Source organism: Lampetra planeri, chromosome 58 (assembly GCF_965212315.1).
Source record: "Lampetra planeri chromosome 58, kcLamPlan1.2.h2, whole genome shotgun sequence".
Taxonomy (NCBI): domain Eukaryota; kingdom Metazoa; phylum Chordata; class Hyperoartia; order Petromyzontiformes; family Petromyzontidae; genus Lampetra; species Lampetra planeri.
The window spans coordinates 4,021,358-4,040,207 of NC_136164.1; the positions used below are offsets into that span (position 1 = coordinate 4,021,358).

Here is an 18,850-nt window from a genome sequence, read left to right on the forward strand (position 1 = left end):
GAGTGTGGGCGAGCGTGGGCGAGTGTGAGTCAGCAAGAGTGAGTACAAACGAGTTAAAGCGAGCGAGCGTGGGCGAGTGTGAGCGAGCGTGAGCGAGTGCGAGCAAGTGTGAGCGAGCGTGGGAGAGTGTGGGCGAGTGTGAGCAAGCCTTGGCGAGTGCGGGCGAGTGTGAGTGAGCGTGGGCGAGTGAGAGCGAGCGTTATTGAGTGCGGGCGAGTGTGAGCGAGCGTGGGTGAGCGTGGGCGAGTGTGGGCGAGTGTGAGTGAGTGTGAGCGAGCGTGGGCGAGTGCGGGCGAGCGTGGGTGAGTGTGAGCGAGCGTGGGTGAGTGTGCGCGAGTGTGAGCGAGCATTAGCGAGTGGGAGTGTGGGCGAGTGTGAGCGAGTGCGGGCGAGCGTGGGCGAGCGTGGGTGAGTGTGCGCGAGTGTGAGCGAGCATTAGCGAGTGGGAGCGTGGGCGAGTGCGGGCGAGCGGCGCTCACTGGCGGCGAGCACGTCCCTCTCCACCAGCCCGTCGTTGCGCTGGTTCTCCACCGAGAGCCAGTCGTCCAGGATGAAGCCGTACGTCTTGCCCGTCTCCAGCTCGCGCACCATCACGTGCCGCACGTGCCACGCCGGGCTCAGCCCTGGCGCCAGCAGGCGGTGGCAGCACCGGCACGCGCGCGGTCAGGCCGGGCCCTCGGCGCGACGCCACGGCGTCTCGCGACGATCGTCGCCGGCGTCGGTCCGCCGTGACTTCTGCCGTGCGTGGCGTTTCGCCGTGCGTGGCGTTTCGCCGCGCTGGTTCAGCGAGCGACGCGGCCTCACACGTCGCTCGTTACTGACGTGAGCCGTAGCCAAGAACCGAAGCCCGGTGTGCGCGTGTGTGAGTGTGTGCGTGTGTGCGTGTGTGTGTGCGCGTGTGTGTGCGCGTGTGTGTGGAGGAGGCTCGTGAAGGACGCTACTGGGCAGTTGGAGGCAGTCGCCCTCCAACAACAACGGAGGGCGGAGGAGCGACGCTCACAATGAGCGGAGCGCCGGGCGGGTAAAGCACAGCAAGTTGGCAGGGGGCACAGGTGGTGCATCATCCAGTCATCTCGGTCATCTCAGTCAGTCGACCCATGGCACCTGCTGGGTCTGCCCCGTGACCTCCTGCCAGCGGGCGTTCGACACTTCACGTGGTAGCCTCAAGGCGCACATGGCCTGGCACAAGCGTCGTGGTGATGTCACCGCCACTTAGTGGCGAATGGCGGTTGTTGTTGTTGTGTGTGCGCGTGTGCGATAGTGTAACGGTTAGCGCTATGCTGCGCTACGAACCCAGCGACCTGGGTTAAATTCCCGCTCACGGCCAACACCGGTGACGATAATCTTAACTGTCCTCCTCCCTAGGTAGACTCGGCCTCAAATGAGTACCTGGTGCGGCGTGGCGTTGGCCACCCACCTCCTCGTGGCGGCCTTCATCGGGTAGCCCCAAACAGTCTGTTACGGGCTACACGGGGTGGGGGGGGGGGATCTTAGCCGTTGTTTGTGTGCGAGTTGGCGCGCGGGTTACCGGTGTTGTCGTGCCACACGCGGATCTTCCACAGCCGGCCCAGCCGCAGGTGGCACGCGATGTGGAACACGTCGGCCGCGTTGCGCCGGAAGGCTCCGTCGCGCGCCAGGAACCGAGCGCCGCTCTTCTCGCGCCCGTACAGGCTGATGCCCACGTGCGCCGTGGTGCCTGCAACGCACACACGCACGCACGCTCGTGACGCGCGCTCGTGACGCGCGCTCGTGACGCGCGCTCGTGACGCGCGCACGTGACGCACGCTCGTGACGCGCGCACGTGACGCACGCTCGTGACGCACGCTCGTGACGCACGCTCGTGACGCACGCTCGTGACGCACGCTCGTGACGCACGTGACGCACGCTCGTGACGCGCGCTCGTGACGCGAGCTCGTGACGCGCGCTCGTGACGCACGTGACGCGCGCTCGTGACGCACCGTGACGCACGCTCGTGACGCGCGCTCGTGACGCGCGCTCGTGACGCGCGCTCGTGACGCGCGCACGTGACGCGCGCACGTGACGCGCGCTCGTGACGCGCGCACGTGACGCGCGCTCGTGACGCGCGCTCGTGACGCGCGCTCGTGACGCGCGCTCGTGACGCGCGCACGTGACGCGCGCTCGTGACGCGCGCTCGTGACGCGCGCTCGTGACGCGCGCTCGTGACGCGCGCTCGTGACGCGCGCACGTGACGCACGCTCGTGACGCGCGCACGTGACGCACGCTCGTGACGCACGCTCGTGACGCACGCTCGTGACGCACGCTCGTGACGCACGCTCGTGACGCACGCTCGTGACGCACGTGACGCACGCTCGTGACGCGCGCTCGTGACGCGCGCTCGTGACGCGCGCTCGTGACGCACGTGACGCGCGCTCGTGACGCACGCTCGTGACGCACGTGACGCGCGCTCGTGACGCGCGCTCGTGACGCGCGCTCGTGACGCGCGCTCGTGACGCGCGCTCGTGACGCGCGCTCGTGACGCGCGCTCGTGACGCGCGCTCGTGACGCGCGCTCGTGACGCGCGCTCGTGACGCGCGCTCGTGACGCGCGCACGTGACGCGCGCTCGTGACGCGCGCTCGTGACGCGCGCTCGTGACGCGCGCACGTGACGCGCGCTCGTGACGCGCGCACGTGACGCGCGCTCGTGACGCGCGCTCGTGACGCGCGCTCGTGACGCGCGCTCGTGACGCGCGCACGTGACGCGCGCTCGTGACGCGCGCTCGTGACGCGCGCTCGTGACGCGCGCTCGTGACGCGCGCTCGTGACGCGCGCACGTGACGCGCGCTCGTGACGCGCGCACGTGACGCGCGCTCGTGACGCACGCTCGTGACGCACGCTCGTGACGCACGTGACGCACGCTCGTGACGCGCGCTCGTGACGCGCGCTCGTGACGCGCGCTCGTGACGCACGCTCGTGACGCACGTGACGCGCGCTCGTGACGCACGCTCGTGATGCACGTGACGCACGCTCGTGACGCGCGCTCGTGACGCGCGCTCGTGACGCGCGCACGTGACGCGCGCTCGTGACGCGCGCTCGTGACGCGCGCTCGTGACGCGCGCACGTGACGCGCGCTCGTGACGCGCGCTCGTGACGCGCGCTCGTGACGCGCGCTCGTGACGCGCGCACGTGACGCGCGCTCGTGACGCGCGCTCGTGACGCGCGCTCGTGACGCGCGCTCGTGACGCGCGCACGTGACGCGCGCTCGTGACGCGCGCTCGTGACGCGCGCTCGTGACGCGCGCTCGTGACGCGCGCTCGTGACGCGCGCACGTGACGCGCGCTCGTGACGCGCGCTCGTGACGCGCGCTCGTGACGCGCGCTCGTGACGCGCGCACGTGACGCGCGCTCGTGACGCGCGCTCGTGACGCGCGCTCGTGACGCGCGCACGTGACGCGCGCTCGTGACGCGCGCACGTGACGCGCGCTCGTGACGCGCGCTCGTGACGCGCGCTCGTGACGCGCGCTCGTGACGCGCGCTCGTGACGCGCGCTCGTGACGCGCGCTCGTGACGCGCGCACGTGACGCGCGCTCGTGACGCGCGCTCGTGACGCGCGCTCGTGACGCGCGCTCGTGACGCGCGCACGTGACGCGCGCTCGTGACGCGCGCTCGTGACGCGCGCTCGTGACGCGCGCTCGTGACGCGCGCTCGTGACGCGCGCTCGTGACGCGCGCTCGTGACGCCCGCTCGTGACGCGCGCTCGTGACGCGCGCACGTGACGCGCGCTCGTGACGCGCGCTCGTGACGCACGCTCGTGACGCACGTGACGCGCGCTCGTGACGCGCGCTCGTGACGCGCGCACGTGACGCGCGCACGTGACGCGCGCACGTGACGCGCGCACGTGACGCGCGCACGTGACGCGCGCTCGTGACGCGCGCTCGTGACGCGCGCACGTGACGCGCGCTCGTGACGCGCGCACGTGACGCACGCTCGTGACGCACGCACGTGACGCACGCACGTGACGCACGCTCGTGACGCACGCTCGTGACGCACGCTCGTGACGCACGCTCGTGACGCACGCTCGTGACGCACGCACGTGACGCACGCACGTGACGCACGCTCGTGACGCACGCTCGTGACGCACGCACGTGACGCACGCACGTGACGCACGCACGTGACGCACGCTCGTGACGCACGCTCGTGACGCACGCACGTGACGCACGCTCGTGACGCACGCACGTGACGCACGCACGTGACGCACGCTCGTGACGCACGCTCGTGACGCACGCTCGTGACGCACGCTCGTGACGCACGCACGTGACGCACGCACGTGACGCACGCTCGTGACGCACGCACGTGATGCACGCACGTGATGCACGCTCGTGACGCACGCTCGTGACGCACGTGACGCACGCTCGTGACGCACGCACGTGACGCACGCACGTGACGCACGCACGTGATGCACGCTCGTGACGCACGCTCGTGACGCACGTGACGCACGCTCGTGACGCTCGTGACGCACGTGACGCGCGCTCGTGACGCACGTGACGCACGTGACGCACGTGACGCACGCTCGTGACGCACGCACGTGATGCATGCTCGTGACGCACGCTCGTGACGCACGTGACGCACGCACGTGACGCACGTGACGCGCGCTCGTGACGCTCGTGACGCACGTGACGCGCGCTCGTGACGCACGTGACGCACGTGACGCACGCTCGTGACGCAGGCTCGTGACGCACGTGACGCACGCTCGTGACGCACGTGACGCGCGCTCGTGACGCACGTGACGCACGCTCGTGACGCACGTGACGCTCGTGACGCACGCTCGTGACGCACGTGACGCACGCACGTGACGCACGCTCGTGGAACCGAACGTCGCCGGTGGCCGGGAATCGAACGCAGGTCACGGGGCTCTGTGCGAGCGAGCGAGCGGCGGCTGCTGCTGAAGGACTGGACGTCTGTGAAAATGAACCTCGAAGTTCATCGGATTCCTCCAGGGTAAGTAAAGATTCTGATTGTATACCAAGAACAGAGATCACCTCCCCCCCACCCGCAGAAATGAATACGTAAATGACGAGAACAAAGGATACACGAGAAAAATTATCATCACAGAAAAAATTAATTAGGTAGTAAATATCTCACCACCGCCGCGCTACCATGCACTTAACAATCACTGAGCCCGGTTGCCGACACAGCCGACCCACACTCACCGGAGCCGTTCCCCCACGCGGTCTTCACCATCACCTCGTACTTGTAGCGTCCCTCGGGCCCGCACAGCGGCACCACGCCCACCCGCCTGATGTCCACCAGGTCCATTCGCCGCGCCAGCAGCGCCACCACGAGGTAGGCGCCGCACAGCGCCGCGCACACCAGCACGGCCACCAGCGACAGGCTTTCCAGGGTCTGTTAGCGGCGGGTAACCGTTGGGCCGTATCATCGGGCCGGGCGAGAGATCGGGAGAGAGGCGAGAGAGACGGCAGGATGAGTCTCGGGTTGCGGGAGCCGGGTGGGTGACGTGGGTCAGCCCCAGATCTCGACGGCGACAGCAGCGAACGAAGTCGGAGCAGAAACACAACGACCGGCAAAAGGAAATGAGAGCAGCAGCGACGACCAAACGGAAATCGGAGCAGAGACGTTAAAATTGAAAACCGCGCACGGACATAAACCCATCTTAAATTGAATGTCCATCACAAAAGTTGAACATATCGCTTTAGATACAGGAAATGTGGCTTTATTATTTTTTTTTAACTGTGAGATATGACGTTTCAGACAATGGGCCTTCTTCATAGCCCAATACGTCGTCACCCGTTACATACATTTTTATAATAGTAGGTTTTTACCCTTTTAACTGGTACAAAACTGACACCTTTATTCAAGGCATCATGTTTGCAATGACCACAACACAAGTAGTCAAAAAAGCAAACAAAAAGAAGCAACTCTGATAAGGATGATAATATGCACTGTCCTTGAAGTTGATTGGCCCACACCCGAGACGGCTTTCTTTAGAGCCTAGTCCCCATTGGTGTAGGGCCAGATGACACCAGAAGGCGTACAACTCAAACACAGTGCAATATCAGAGTATTGAGAGCTCGGGGTAAGCATTTACACTATGAGATCTCTTTTACCAGTGGCAAAATATAATAGTAGGTTTTTACCCTTTTAACTGGTACAAAACTGACACCTTTATTCAAGGCATCATGTTTGCAATGACCACAACACAAGTAGTCAAAAAAGCAAACAAAAAGAAGCAACTCTGATAAGGATGATAATATGCACTGTCCTTGAAGTTGATTGGCCCACACCCGAGACGGCTTTCTTTAGAGCCTAGTCCCCATTGGTGTAGGGCCAGATGACACCAGAAGGCGTACAACTCAAACACAGTGCAATATCAGAGTATTGAGAGCTCGGGGTAAGCATTTACACTATGAGATCTCTTTTACCAGTGGCAAAATATAATAGTAGGTTTTTACCCTTTTAACTGGTACAAAACTGACACCTTTATTCAAGGCATCATGTTTGCAATGACCACAACACAAGTAGTCAAAAAAGCAAACAAAAAGAAGCAACTCTGATAAGGATGATAATATGCACTGTCCTTGAAGTTGATTGGCCCACACCCGAGACGGCTTTCTTTAGAGCCTAGTCCCCATTGGTGTAGGGCCAGATGACACCAGAAGGCGTACAACTCAAACACAGTGCAATATCAGAGTATTGAGAGCTCGGGGTAAGCATTTACACTATGAGATCTCTTTTACCAGTGGCAAAATATAATAGTAGGTTTTTACCCTTTTAACTGGTACAAAACTGACACCTTTATTCAAGGCATCATGTTTGCAATGACCACAACACAAGTAGTCAAAAAAGCAAACAAAAAGAAGCAACTCTGATAAGGATGATAATATGCACTGTCCTTGAAGTTGATTGGCCCACACCCGAGACGGCTTTCTTTAGAGCCTAGTCCCCATTGGTGTAGGGCCAGATGACACCAGAAGGCGTACAACTCAAACACAGTGCAATATCAGAGTATTGAGAGCTCGGGGTAAGCATTTACACCTACTATTATATTTTGCCACTGGTAAAAGAGATCTCATAGTGTAAATGCTTACCCCGAGCTCTCAATACTCTGATATTGCACTGTGTTTGAGTTGTACGCCTTCTGGTGTCATCTGGCCCTACACCAATGGGGACTAGGCTCTAAAGAAAGCCGTCTCGGGTGTGGGCCAATCAACTTCAAGGACAGTGCATATTATCATCCTTATCAGAGTTGCTTCTTTTTGTTTGCTTTTTTGACTACTTGTGTTGTGGTCATTGCAAACATGATGCCTTGAATAAAGGTGTCAGTTTTGTACCAGTTAAAAGGGTAAAAACCTACTATTATATTTTGCCACTGGTAAAAGAGATCTCATAGTGTAAATGCTTACCCCGAGCTCTCAATACTCTGATATTGCACTGTGTTTGAGTTGTACGCCTTCTGGTGTCATCTGGCCCTACACCAATGGGGACTAGGCTCTAAAGAAAGCCGTCTCGGGTGTGGGCCAATCAACTTCAAGGACAGTGCATATTATCATCCTTATCAGAGTTGCTTCTTTTTGTTTGCTTTTTTGACTACTTGTGTTGTGGTCATTGCAAACATGATGCCTTGAATAAAGGTGTCAGTTTTGTACCAGTTAAAAGGGTAAAAACCTACTATTATATTTTGCCACTGGTAAAAGAGATCTCATAGTGTAAATGCTTACCCCGAGCTCTCAATACTCTGATATTGCACTGTGTTTGAGTTGTACGCCTTCTGGTGTCATCTGGCCCTACACCAATGGGGACTAGGCTCTAAAGAAAGCCGTCTCGGGTGTGGGCCAATCAACTTCAAGGACAGTGCATATTATCATCCTTATCAGAGTTGCTTCTTTTTGTTTGCTTTTTTGACTACTTGTGTTGTGGTCATTGCAAACATGATGCCTTGAATAAAGGTGTCAGTTTTGTACCAGTTAAAAGGGTAAAAACCTACTATTATATTTTGCCACTGGTAAAAGAGATCTCATAGTATACATTTTTATGTTAAGGCCCCACAGCGTTATTAGTGACGAAGGTGTTGCATTGTTGACGATGTTGTTGTTGTTGTGCTTGCGCATCACTGACAACGCAGCAGCAGCAGAATCGCCAGATAACGAATTAATACAATAAATAATCATCATCGTCATCGTCGTTATCCCTGCTGGCGTTGTGAGAAAGCGGTGCCCGCCCACTCGTCCGCCCACCCGCCCGCTCGCCCAACCGCCCGCCCAACCGCCCGCTCACCGGCGGCAGCAGGGACACGGCGCCCGGAGGCACGAACATGCCGGCCCCGAACACCGTCAGGTGCCGGCTGCGGCACACGGCGGCGCCGGGGCCCGTGGCGTCGTCGGGCTCCGTGCCGTCGCCGGCCCAGCCGTCCGACGCCCCCGGCGCCAGCCACTGGCAGAGCGCGAGGTAGGCGCCGACGCGCACTCGTACCGCCGAGCCGGCGTGCCGGTTGCGGACGAGCAGCACGAACGGCCGCGTCGTGTCGTACGATCTGGCGGCCGCGGCAGCGGCGGTGGTGGCGGTGCCGGAAGGGGGGCGGCAGTGGAGGGGGAGGGACACGTGACACGTGTGAATGTCGCCGACGTGCGTACGTACAGGGCGGTAGCGCGGTGGTAACGCCCGTTGACTCGCGGCAAGACAAGAAGGGTTTGAGTTTTGTTCCCAACTCGGGCGGCGGTTTGCGTGTTGCCGCCCTGTTTCTGCGTGAGCGTGGGAGAGCGGTCGTGCAGGGGTTAGCGGGTTGCGACCCGAGTTCGATTCCCGCTCACCGGTCCTGCGCCTCCCCTAGGTTGACTCAGCCTCAAATGAGTAGCTGGTGCGGCGTGTAAAAACATCACCGCTGGGGAGACAGAGGCGGTCGGGCATGGTGCTTAAAAAGAGCTAGACAGCCCCGTGTGCGAATGCACGTTGAACTTATTTCGCTGGATTAACCGTGCCGATCGGAGCGCCGTACCTGGTAAAACAAAACGTTTAATTTCGTTTAGCTTTCGGCGACAGGCGAGATGCACCACCCGCGCCACTCACGTGGGCGACAGGGCGAGCGTGCAGGCCGAGAGGTTCCCGCGCTCCACCTCCTCCAGCGGGATCTGCTTGGCGATGACGGTGGCGGTGGCGCCGCCCGTCCCCGGCTGCTCGTCGCCGGGCAGCGCCGGCGCGTAACCGTGCAGGCTCACGTCCACGCGGCGCACGGCGTCCACGCTCGCAGCCGCATCTGTCCCTCCGCCGTGCACGGCCCGCCCGCCTCACTGGGTTAACCACTCGCCCACGGACTCGCTCACTCACTCAGTCACTCACACGTCGGCCCGCTCACTGGGTTAACCACTCGCCCACCGACTCGCTCACTCACTCAGTCACTCACACGTCGGCCCGCTCACTGGGTTAACCACTCGCCCACCGACTCGCTCAGTCACACAGTCACTCACACGTCGGCCCGCTCACGCGCCGGGTTAACCACTCGCCCACCGGCTCACTCAGTCACTCACTCGTTGGTCCGCTCATGCGCCGGATTAACCACTCGCCCACCGACTCACTCAGTCACTCAGTCACTCACTCGTCGGATTAACCACTCGCCCACCGACTCACTCACTCACTCAGTCACTCACTCGTCGGATTAACCACTCGCCCACCGACTCACTCAGTCACTCACACGTCGGCCCGCTCACGCACCGGATTAACCACTCGCCCACCGACTCACTCGAGCTTGCTCGTCCAGTCACTCCCGGTTCACTTCACCACTCACTTGCTCCACTACGCACTCACTCACTCCCTCCCTCAGTCTGCTCACTCACCCATTCACTCACTTATCCAGTCACAAACCGACTTACCCACTCACTCGACCACCCACCAACTCATACGCCCATCCACTCACGAACCCACGCACCCACTGATTGATTCACTCAACCACCGACTCAGCCACTCAATCACCCACCTTCACAGGCAGCTCGTCCATCCGCTCATGAATAGGCGTAAGAGCGCAAGCGAGCGAGCAAGTGACTAAGTGAGTGAGCGAGCTAGTGAGTGAGCGAACTAGTGGGTGAGCATGGGAGTGACTGAGCGCGCGAGCACAAGCGAGTGTGCGAGCGACAGAATGAACAAAGTGAGCGATTGAGTGAGTGTGCGAGCGAGTAAGCATGTGAGCGAGTAAGCACGTGAACGAGTGTACGAGCGAGTGACTGAGCGTGCGAGCGAGTGACTGAGCGAGTGAGCGATTGAGTGAGTGAGCACGTGAGCGAGTGACTGAACGAGTGAGTGAACTAGTGAGCGATTGAGCGAGCGAGTGAGTGAGCGAGTGACTGAACGAGTGAGTGAGCTAGTGAGCGATTGACCGAGTGAGCACGTGAGCGAGTGACTGAACGAGTGAGTGAGCGATTGAGTGAGTGAGCACGTGAGCGAGTGACTGAGCGAGTGAGCGAGCCAACGATTGAGCGAGTGACTGAACGAGTGAGTGAGCTAGTGAGTGAGCACGTGAGCGAGTGACTGAACGAGTGACGAGTGAGTGAGCGAGTGAGCGATTGAGCGAGTGACTGAACGAGTGACTGAGCGAGCGAGTGAGTGAGCGAGTGACTGAAGGAGTGAGTGAGCTAGTGAGCTAGTGAGTGAGCGAGTGACTGAATGAATGAGTGAGCTAGTGAGCGAGTGAGTGAGCGAGTGACTGAACGAGTGAGTGAGCTAGTGAGTGAGCACGTGAGCGAGTGACTGAACGAGTGAGTGAGCTAGTGAGCGAGTGAGCGAGCGAGCGAGCGAGCACGTGAGTAATGTGGTCCCTCACCGTCCACGGGCGTGTACGTGACCTGCACGAACAGGCCGGCCCTCGCGTCCTCGTTGCTGGCGTTCACGCTGAAGTTGACGGCGCCGCCCGGCGGCACGACGACGGCGCCGTCGCCGCCGGTCCCGGCGGTCGCCGCCACCAGCGACTCGGAGAGGTCGAGGGCCGGCCCCGGCAGCGTGACCAGGATGGCGGCGCCGGCGGGCAGGTCGCTCACCGGCACCACGGAACCGTCGTCGGCGCGACTCAGCTCCAGCGAGGCGACGCGGGACGACACGGCGAGGCCGCCCAGGGGACCCGGCTCGGGGAACGGGCTGCTCGGCATCACCAGCATCACCTGGGCGCGCACGCCGGGCCGGCAAGAGGGCGCGGCGCGCTTCGTCAACGGGACGGTGCGGATCATTTAGTCGGTCACCGCCACTGCCACGGTCACCACCGCCAACCGTTCGCCCGTTCATTCCGCACCTCCAATTAGGTATGGTGCGAAAGAAATTCACGTCACGTACATGTACAGACACATACACCACCGTCACACGATCACCATGCCATCGACGTCGCCATCACCGCCGCCGCCGTTGCCGCCACCACCACAGCTTAACTCAAGCACGGTGCGAAACCACGTCACGCACACGCGGCGGCTCAACGTAACAAGTCGCGAGCAACCTCTGCGGCACGGCTTGGTTCGTGCAGCGGAAGCGCGCCGCGCCAGCTCGGCAGGGTGGGGGGACGGGGCAGCCTCCCCCGGCAACCCCCCCCCCCCGTCGCTCCCAAGCGGTCGCACCTGCGTGAGCTCGGCGCCGGCTCCGCCCGCCGTGGCCGCCGCGACTCGCCGGTCGATGATCTCCGCCGCGGCGAGGGGGATCTGGAACGCGCAGTCCGGGTCGCCCTCCGGCGCCACCGCCGGCGCCGACGCCGGTCCCGCGCCGCACAGCAGCGACAGCGGCGTGACGCGCCGGCCCAGCGCCGCCAGCCGCTCCGTGCGCAGCGCCAGCTTCTCCTCGTGCAGCACGCGCGTGCGCATCAGCGCGCCCATCAGGCACTCGGCCAGCGAGAAGGCCCGTCGGCCCAGGCCGGGACCGCCGGGCGGCGGCCTGGCGGCGCAGGCGGCGGCCGTCGAGGGCGCCGTCGAGGACACGCGCGCGTCCCGGCCGGTGGCCATGATGGCGCCTGCGCGGCGGGGGGAGAAGCAGCCGAAGGCGTCCGTCAGATCGTCTTTTTTACATGTCCCGAGAGCGAGGATTGGGATGGGTGACAAAAGCCTTTGCCGTTTGCGACAATCTAGTTTTCCTCTTCTTGGTTCTTTCGGTAAAGTCACGTAGAAGGGAAATAATAAAATAATAAAAATAAAACATAATAAAATACAATTCTCACGACGTTACGGCCACAACGCAAGCAGCCGTCCTCAGGTGAAGAACAGCATCTGTCGGAAAGACAGCGTCTGAAGCTTCAGATTTCTCACTTTGACCCTTAACCCTGGTGTAGGTCTCGATAGTTCATTGCTGACGTGTCGCGTTATGGAGGCTTCCATTGTTGTTTTTGATGCCTTTGCCAAACCTCGATAAATCGGACTCACACAACGACTGTATTTATTCTACGTTCACATTTAGCGACTTGCTCACCATCTTTTTTTTCTTCGATTTAAAGCTTTCGTGACTGCAGGGATTCATCTTCTTGGTTCTTTCGGTAAAGTCACGTAGAAGGGAAGTAATAAAATAATAAAAATAAAACACAATAAAATAATTCTCACGACGTTTCGGCCACAACGCAAGCAGCCGTCCTCAGGTGAAGACCAGGTCTGTCGGGGAGACAGCGTCTGACGCTGTCTCCCCGACTTTACCGAAAGAACCAAGAAGATTCCTCACCATCGTCTCCACGTTGCACTGCTCGCCGCGGTGCGAGCGCCCACTCACCCATGACCTGCAGCAGGCTGCGGGCTGGGCCGGTGGGGGTGACCTTGCCCTGCGTCACCCACGCTGACACCACCGCCACCATCCTCTCCACCTGCAGCAGCACTCGCTCCGGACACTCCTCGCACACGGAGGAGGAGGAGGAGGCCTGAGGGGTCGGCGTGGGGGAGACGGGGAGGAGCGAGGGGGGGGCAGAGGGGGGAGTGGTGGGGAGTGGTGGGGGGGAAAGTATCAACCCCTTGCCCTGCCGTGTTAACCCTTGTTCTGCCGTATTAACCCTTGCCCTGCCGTGTTAACACTTGCCCTGCCGTATTAACCCTTGTTCTGCCGTATTAACCCTTGCCCTGCCGTGTTAACACTTGTTCTGCCGTATGAACCCTTGTTCTGCCGTGTTAACCCTTGCCCTGCTGTGTTAACTCTTGTTCTGCTGTGTTAACCCTTGCCCTGCTGTGTTAACCCTTGCCCTGCTGTGTTAACCCTTGCCCTGCTGTGTTAACCCTTGTTCTGCCGTGTTAACCCTTGCCCTGCCGTATTAACCCTTGTTCTGCCGTGTTAACCCTTGTTTTGTCGTGTTAACCCTTGTTCTGCCGTGTTAACCCTTGTTCTGCCGTATTAACCCTTGTTCTGCCATGTTAACCCTTGCCCTGCCGTATTAACCCTTGTTCGGCCGTGTTAACCCTTGCCCTGCCGTATGAACCTTTGCCCTGCCGTGCTAACCCCCTTGCCCTGCCGTGCTAACCCCCTTGCTCTGCTGACCTGTGTGGCGTTGAGGCGGGCGCCGGACGAGGTGTAGGCGAGCGCGGCTGCCAGGCGGAACACATCCTCCATGCTCGTCACGGCCAGGCCGGACAGCGCCAGGGTCGCGTTCCGCGCCACCTCCGCGTACGTGGCCACCGCCGCGGCATCTCCACCGCCGTCCATCTGCTAGCCACGACCACCACCACCACCACCGCCGGCACGCCGCGTCCAGTATGTCGAAAAGTAAACTTAATCATTTGTTGACTAAACTATTCTTGATAGGTTTTTACCCTTTCAACTGGTACGAAAACTGACACCTTTATACAAGGCATCATGTTTGCAATAACTACAAAACAAGCAGTCACAATGCAAACAAAAATAAACAACTCTGATAATGGTAATGATATGCACTGTCCTTGAAGTTGATTGGTCCACACCCGAGACAGCTTTCCTAAGAGCCTAGTCTCCATTGGTGTTGGACCAGATGACGCCAAAAGGCGTACAACTCAAAGACAGTGCACTATCAGACGCACATCATACACACCGCATCCTGATACGCGGTGGTTTGGCTGCTGCAGTTGTTTATTAATCAAATGTCCCTCCCTTTATTACTGCTAATCCTACACAATACACTACTAGCATAATATGACTTTGAGACTCCCCACCGCCTACGCATTCCGCAAGGAGTGATTAACCCCATATCTGCATTTGTCATCAATATGTTAAATTCCTCTGCTGATATGTAAACTCCTTTGTCAAGGCTCTCTGCTCCTCCCACCCAGCTTAAAAATACGCTGCCAAGCTTAGCAGTGTTCATTAGGACGCTGTCTTTCCGACAGCTCTGTTTCTTCACCTGAGGACGGCTGCTTGCCTTGTGGCCGAAACGTCGTGAGAATTGCATTTTATCATGTTTTATTTTTATTATCTTATTACTTCCCTTCTACGTGACTTTACCGAAAGAACCAAGAATACGAACGCCGCGTCCTGGATGCCCTCCCCCCACGGCTGTAGCTACGAATCCAAAGCCACCTGACCCCCAGCCTCCCAGCGAGCGTCGTGTTGACTCACGCTCGCCCCGTTTGCCTGGCTCCGCCGCTAAGCTGCGGCTTGACGTCTCGTAGCGCACGGCGAGAAATCAACTCAACGCACGCACCTGGCGTGACGTCCTCACCTGCCGCACCACGCTGAGCAGCGCGCTGGCGTAGAGCGTCACCTCATAGGGGTCGCCCCTCTGCAGCGCCGCCTGCAGCTCCCAGCGGCTGCGGTTGGCGAGCCACGCGGGCAGCCCGTCCGTCGGCGCCGTCGGCAGCGCCACCTCCACGCTGCTGCTCCACGCACAGCGCAGGAGCGGCCACCGCCCCGTCAGTTCTACCCATCGCTCGTCAGCTCCACCCACCACCCACAGCTCCACCCACCACTCGTCAGCTCCACCCACCACTCGTCAGCTCCACCCACCACTCGTCAGCTCCACCCACCACCCGTCAGCTCCACTCACCACTCGTCAGCTCCACCCACCACCCGTCAGCTCCACCCACCACTCATCAGCTCCACCCACCACTCATCAGCTCCACTCACCACTCGTCAGCTCCACCCACCACCCGTCAGCTCCACCCACCACTCATCAGCTCCACCCACCACTCATCAGCTCCACCCACCACTCATCAGCTCCACCCACCACTCATCAGCTCCACCCACCACTCGTCAGCTCCACTCACCACTCATCAGCTCCACCCACCACTCATCAGCTCCACCCCCGACCCATCAACTCCACCCACCACCCATCAACTCCACCCACCACCCACAGCTCCACCCATCATGCCCCACTACGATGATGATGTTAATGATGATGTTGATGATGATGACTCCCCACCGGTTGAGGGCGAGCGTGCGGGCCCCCATCTGATCCACCACCCACAGCTCCACCCACCACCCATCATGCCCCACTACGATGATGATGTTGATGATGATGTTGATGATGATGTTGATGATGATGATGATGTTGATGATGATGTTGATGATGATGTTGATGATGATGACTCCCCACCGGTTGAGGGCGAGCGTGCGGGCGCCCATCTGATCCTCCACCCACAGCTCCAGCCAGTGGCGGGCGCCGTCACCCGCACCGCCTCCCAGGGGCAGCAGCGCGCTCCACCGCGCCTTCACGCCGCGGTACAGCGGCGTGTCCTGGCAGCCACCGCCGGCGCCCGGTGGGCAGGCGGCCAGCACCAGCGTGTAGAGCACGGGGGCGCCAGCGTCTTCGGGGTCCCGCCAGTCTGAGTCGCCAGCAGCACCGTTAGCACACCACCACCACCACCACCACGACGACGAGGCAGGAGACAAAAACACAAAGATCCCCCGTGTAACCTGAACAGACCGTTGGGGCAAGTGCTGTTAGCGAGCACCAGCACCTGTGAAGGCCGGCACGGCACACGAGGGGGTGGGTGGCCAGCCCGGTGGCAATGTTATACACACCGCACCAGGTACTCGTTTGAGGCCGAGTCGACCCAGGTGAGGCCCAGGACCGGTTCTGATCATCGTCGCCGATTGTTGGCCGTGAGCGGGAATCGAACTCGTGTCGCCGGGTTCGTAGCCACACCATTCGCTCGCCAGCTACGCTCGCCGGCAGGGCACCAGGCAGAGGTCGCAATCGGGTACCCGATACCCGTACCCTACCCGATACCCGGCTACCCCGGGTACGGGTACCCATTTGCGACTCTGGTGCGGCCGGGTACGGGTAGCCGGGTATCGGGTAGGGTACGGGTACCCGTTTGCGACCCTGGTGCGGCCGGGTACGGGTCTGGGTAAGGAATCAAAACCCGTTTGTGACCTCTGGCGCCAGGCAAGGCGCGTGGCAGGCGGGCTCACCAACGCAGTCGTACTGCAGGCGCGTCTCCAGCACGGTGAGGGCGGCGCCCGGCGTGGTCCGGCACTCCCCGCCCGCCGGCGGCCGGTTGGGCTCGAGCGCCAGCGACGAGTTCCCGGCGGCGGCGTCGTCGCCGCCCAGCGCCGCGGACACGGCGAGGGTGAAGGTGTAGCCGAGGCCGTCGGCCAGAGCCCCGGCGCGTACCACCAGGTCCGCCAGGGCGTCCCCCGTGGAGGAGCGCTCCGAGCCCAGGGGCAGCACTGCCCCGTCGGAGTCCACCACCGTCCACCGGTACTGCAGCTGCGGAGCGACGGAGGGGCGGTGATGTTACGCAGGCACAACTTCAACCGCACCGCACGTAGCCAACCGTGATAATCAGAGTGGATAGCAGTGTTAGTGTCGCGTATAGTAGTGTACTATATAGTAGTGTATAGTAGTGTAGAATATAGTAGTGTCGTGTATAGTCTAGTGTATTATATAGTGTAGTGTATAGTAGTGTAGTGTATAGTAGTGAAGTGTATAGTAGTGTACTATATAGTAGTGTCGTGTATAGTCTAGTGTATTATGTAGTGTAGTGTATAGTAGTGTAGTGTATAGTAGTGTAGTGTATAGTAGTGTACTATATAGTAGTGTCGTGTATAGTCTAGTGTATTATATAGTGTAGTGTATAGTAGTGTAGCATATAGTAGTGTAGTGTATATTGTAGTATATAGTAGCGTAGTGTATAGTAGTGTAGTGTGTAGCGTACACTAGTCTAGTGTGTAGTAGTATGTATGTTGAACTTCGATCGCACCGTACTTAGCCCACCGTGCTCATCGGAGGCGTTCATTCCGTCAACAGCGGAATCGCGTGTTTTGTTATTCAAGACAGCGAGGGTCATTGCAGCGTTCGCCCACACGACGCTGGCGCGGGGCTCAGCTGCGCCAGCGGCAAACGAGGGTACCGGCGGTGTGAGCGGGGAGCAGAGGTCGCAACTGGGTACCCGATACCCGTACCCTACCCGATACCCGTACCCTACCCGATACCCTACCCGATACCCGGCTACCCGTACCCGATACCGGGCTACGGGTACCCGTTTGCGACCCTGGTGCGGCCGGGTACGGGTACGGGTAAGGAATCAAAACCCATTTGCGACCTCTGGCGGGGAGCGGGGCGCGGTCGTCACCTGAGCGCCGGCGGCGCAGTCGAGGCAGCGGCCGGACATGGTGACCTGCTCGCTGCGGCTCACCGAGTAGCGCCCCAGAGCGTCGCACGACACGCACCGCACCGCCACGGACAGCGCCGGCCCCTCCAGCACCAGCACCTGCGAGAGCCGGCGGCGTGGTGCGCCAGGGGTTAGGAATGCCGTTGCAAGATTTAAGAAAGCAAAAACACACGCGCGCGCGCGCGCCAAAGTGTGTGCGCAAAACAAAGCTAAAGCTCCCTCGTGTTAGCGAGTTACCAAGTCTAACTAATTACTTTTTTGCCAGGTAAGGCCCACTGAGCTAGGTAGCTCTTGTTCAGAAGTGGCAATCACAAATGATAGCCCAACGAAGTGACTTATCATCATCATCACCATGTGGAAATTTATAGCAGCCAAATAGTCTTAAACGCGAAATGTCGATTCTAAAAGTGGAGGGAAAAACCAGAGGACCCGAAAAAAAATTCACACGTCCACAAAGAGACACTGCAAACTCCCAATATATAGCAGGCGTCGGGGTCGGGATCGAACCCACGACGTCCTGTATTCCAGGCGAGGTTGTTAACATTTCACCACGGAGAGAGAAACTCGCAAACCCCAAATAAACAGCAGGCGTCAGGGTCGGGATCGAACCCAGGACCTCCTGTACACCGGGCGAGGTAGTTAACATCTCGCAACCTTGTCGCGCCAGAATCCGGGGCAGAGTGGCCACGTGGAGCCTCACCGTCTGGCTGGTGGCGGCCTCCCCCTTGCCGGGCACCGCCTGCACGCGCAGCGTGAAGACGTAGCGAGCGCCGGCGACCATGGCGGCGCCCGACACGTTGAGCCGGGGTCCCTGCGGCCGGGACGGGAAGCAGCCCCGGGTACCGGGGACCTGGCCGCAGCAGGTGGGGAGGGGTGGGAGGGTCACGGGGGGCGGGAGGGGCAAGGCGAGGGGGTCATGTGCACGTGGTTAGCTCCTCGCCAGCCCGGCGCGGCTCTGCAAGGCACCGGGTTGCTTTTCGGACTGCAGAAGACTTTTTAAAAGCTAGACATGATTTTTTTTCTTTACCAGAGTAAGGCTCCACTGAGCTACATTGCTCTCTGTCAGAAGCGACCTGGCAATCGGAAGTGATGGCTCAACTACACACTACACTATACACTACCACACTATACACACACTACACTACACACTACACTACTACACACTACACTATACACTACTACACTATACACACACTACACTACACACTACACTACTACACACTACATTATACACTACTACACTATACACACACTACACTACACACTACATTATACACTACTACACTATACACACACTACACTACACCATACACTACTACACACTACATTATACACTACTGCACTATACACACACTACAC

At 59.9% G+C, this 18,850-nt stretch overlaps 1 protein-coding gene across 1 annotated transcript in view; it reads right to left on the minus strand.

Annotated features, from left to right (window-relative positions):
* PKD1 (polycystin 1, transient receptor potential channel interacting) overlaps positions 1-18,850 on the minus strand; it is an 80,252-nt gene that overhangs the window by 20,396 nt on the left and 41,006 nt on the right. The window contains 14 exon segments of the mRNA XM_078618568.1: positions 480-623; positions 1,529-1,696; positions 5,168-5,360; positions 8,250-8,505; positions 9,039-9,225; positions 10,783-11,116; positions 11,561-11,946; positions 12,690-12,834; positions 13,443-13,610; positions 14,596-14,749; positions 15,469-15,697; positions 16,290-16,587; positions 17,453-17,590; positions 18,192-18,341. Coding sequence (XP_078474694.1) covers positions 480-623; positions 1,529-1,696; positions 5,168-5,360; positions 8,250-8,505; positions 9,039-9,225; positions 10,783-11,116; positions 11,561-11,946; positions 12,690-12,834; positions 13,443-13,610; positions 14,596-14,749; positions 15,469-15,697; positions 16,290-16,587; positions 17,453-17,590; positions 18,192-18,341 — 2,950 coding nt within the window.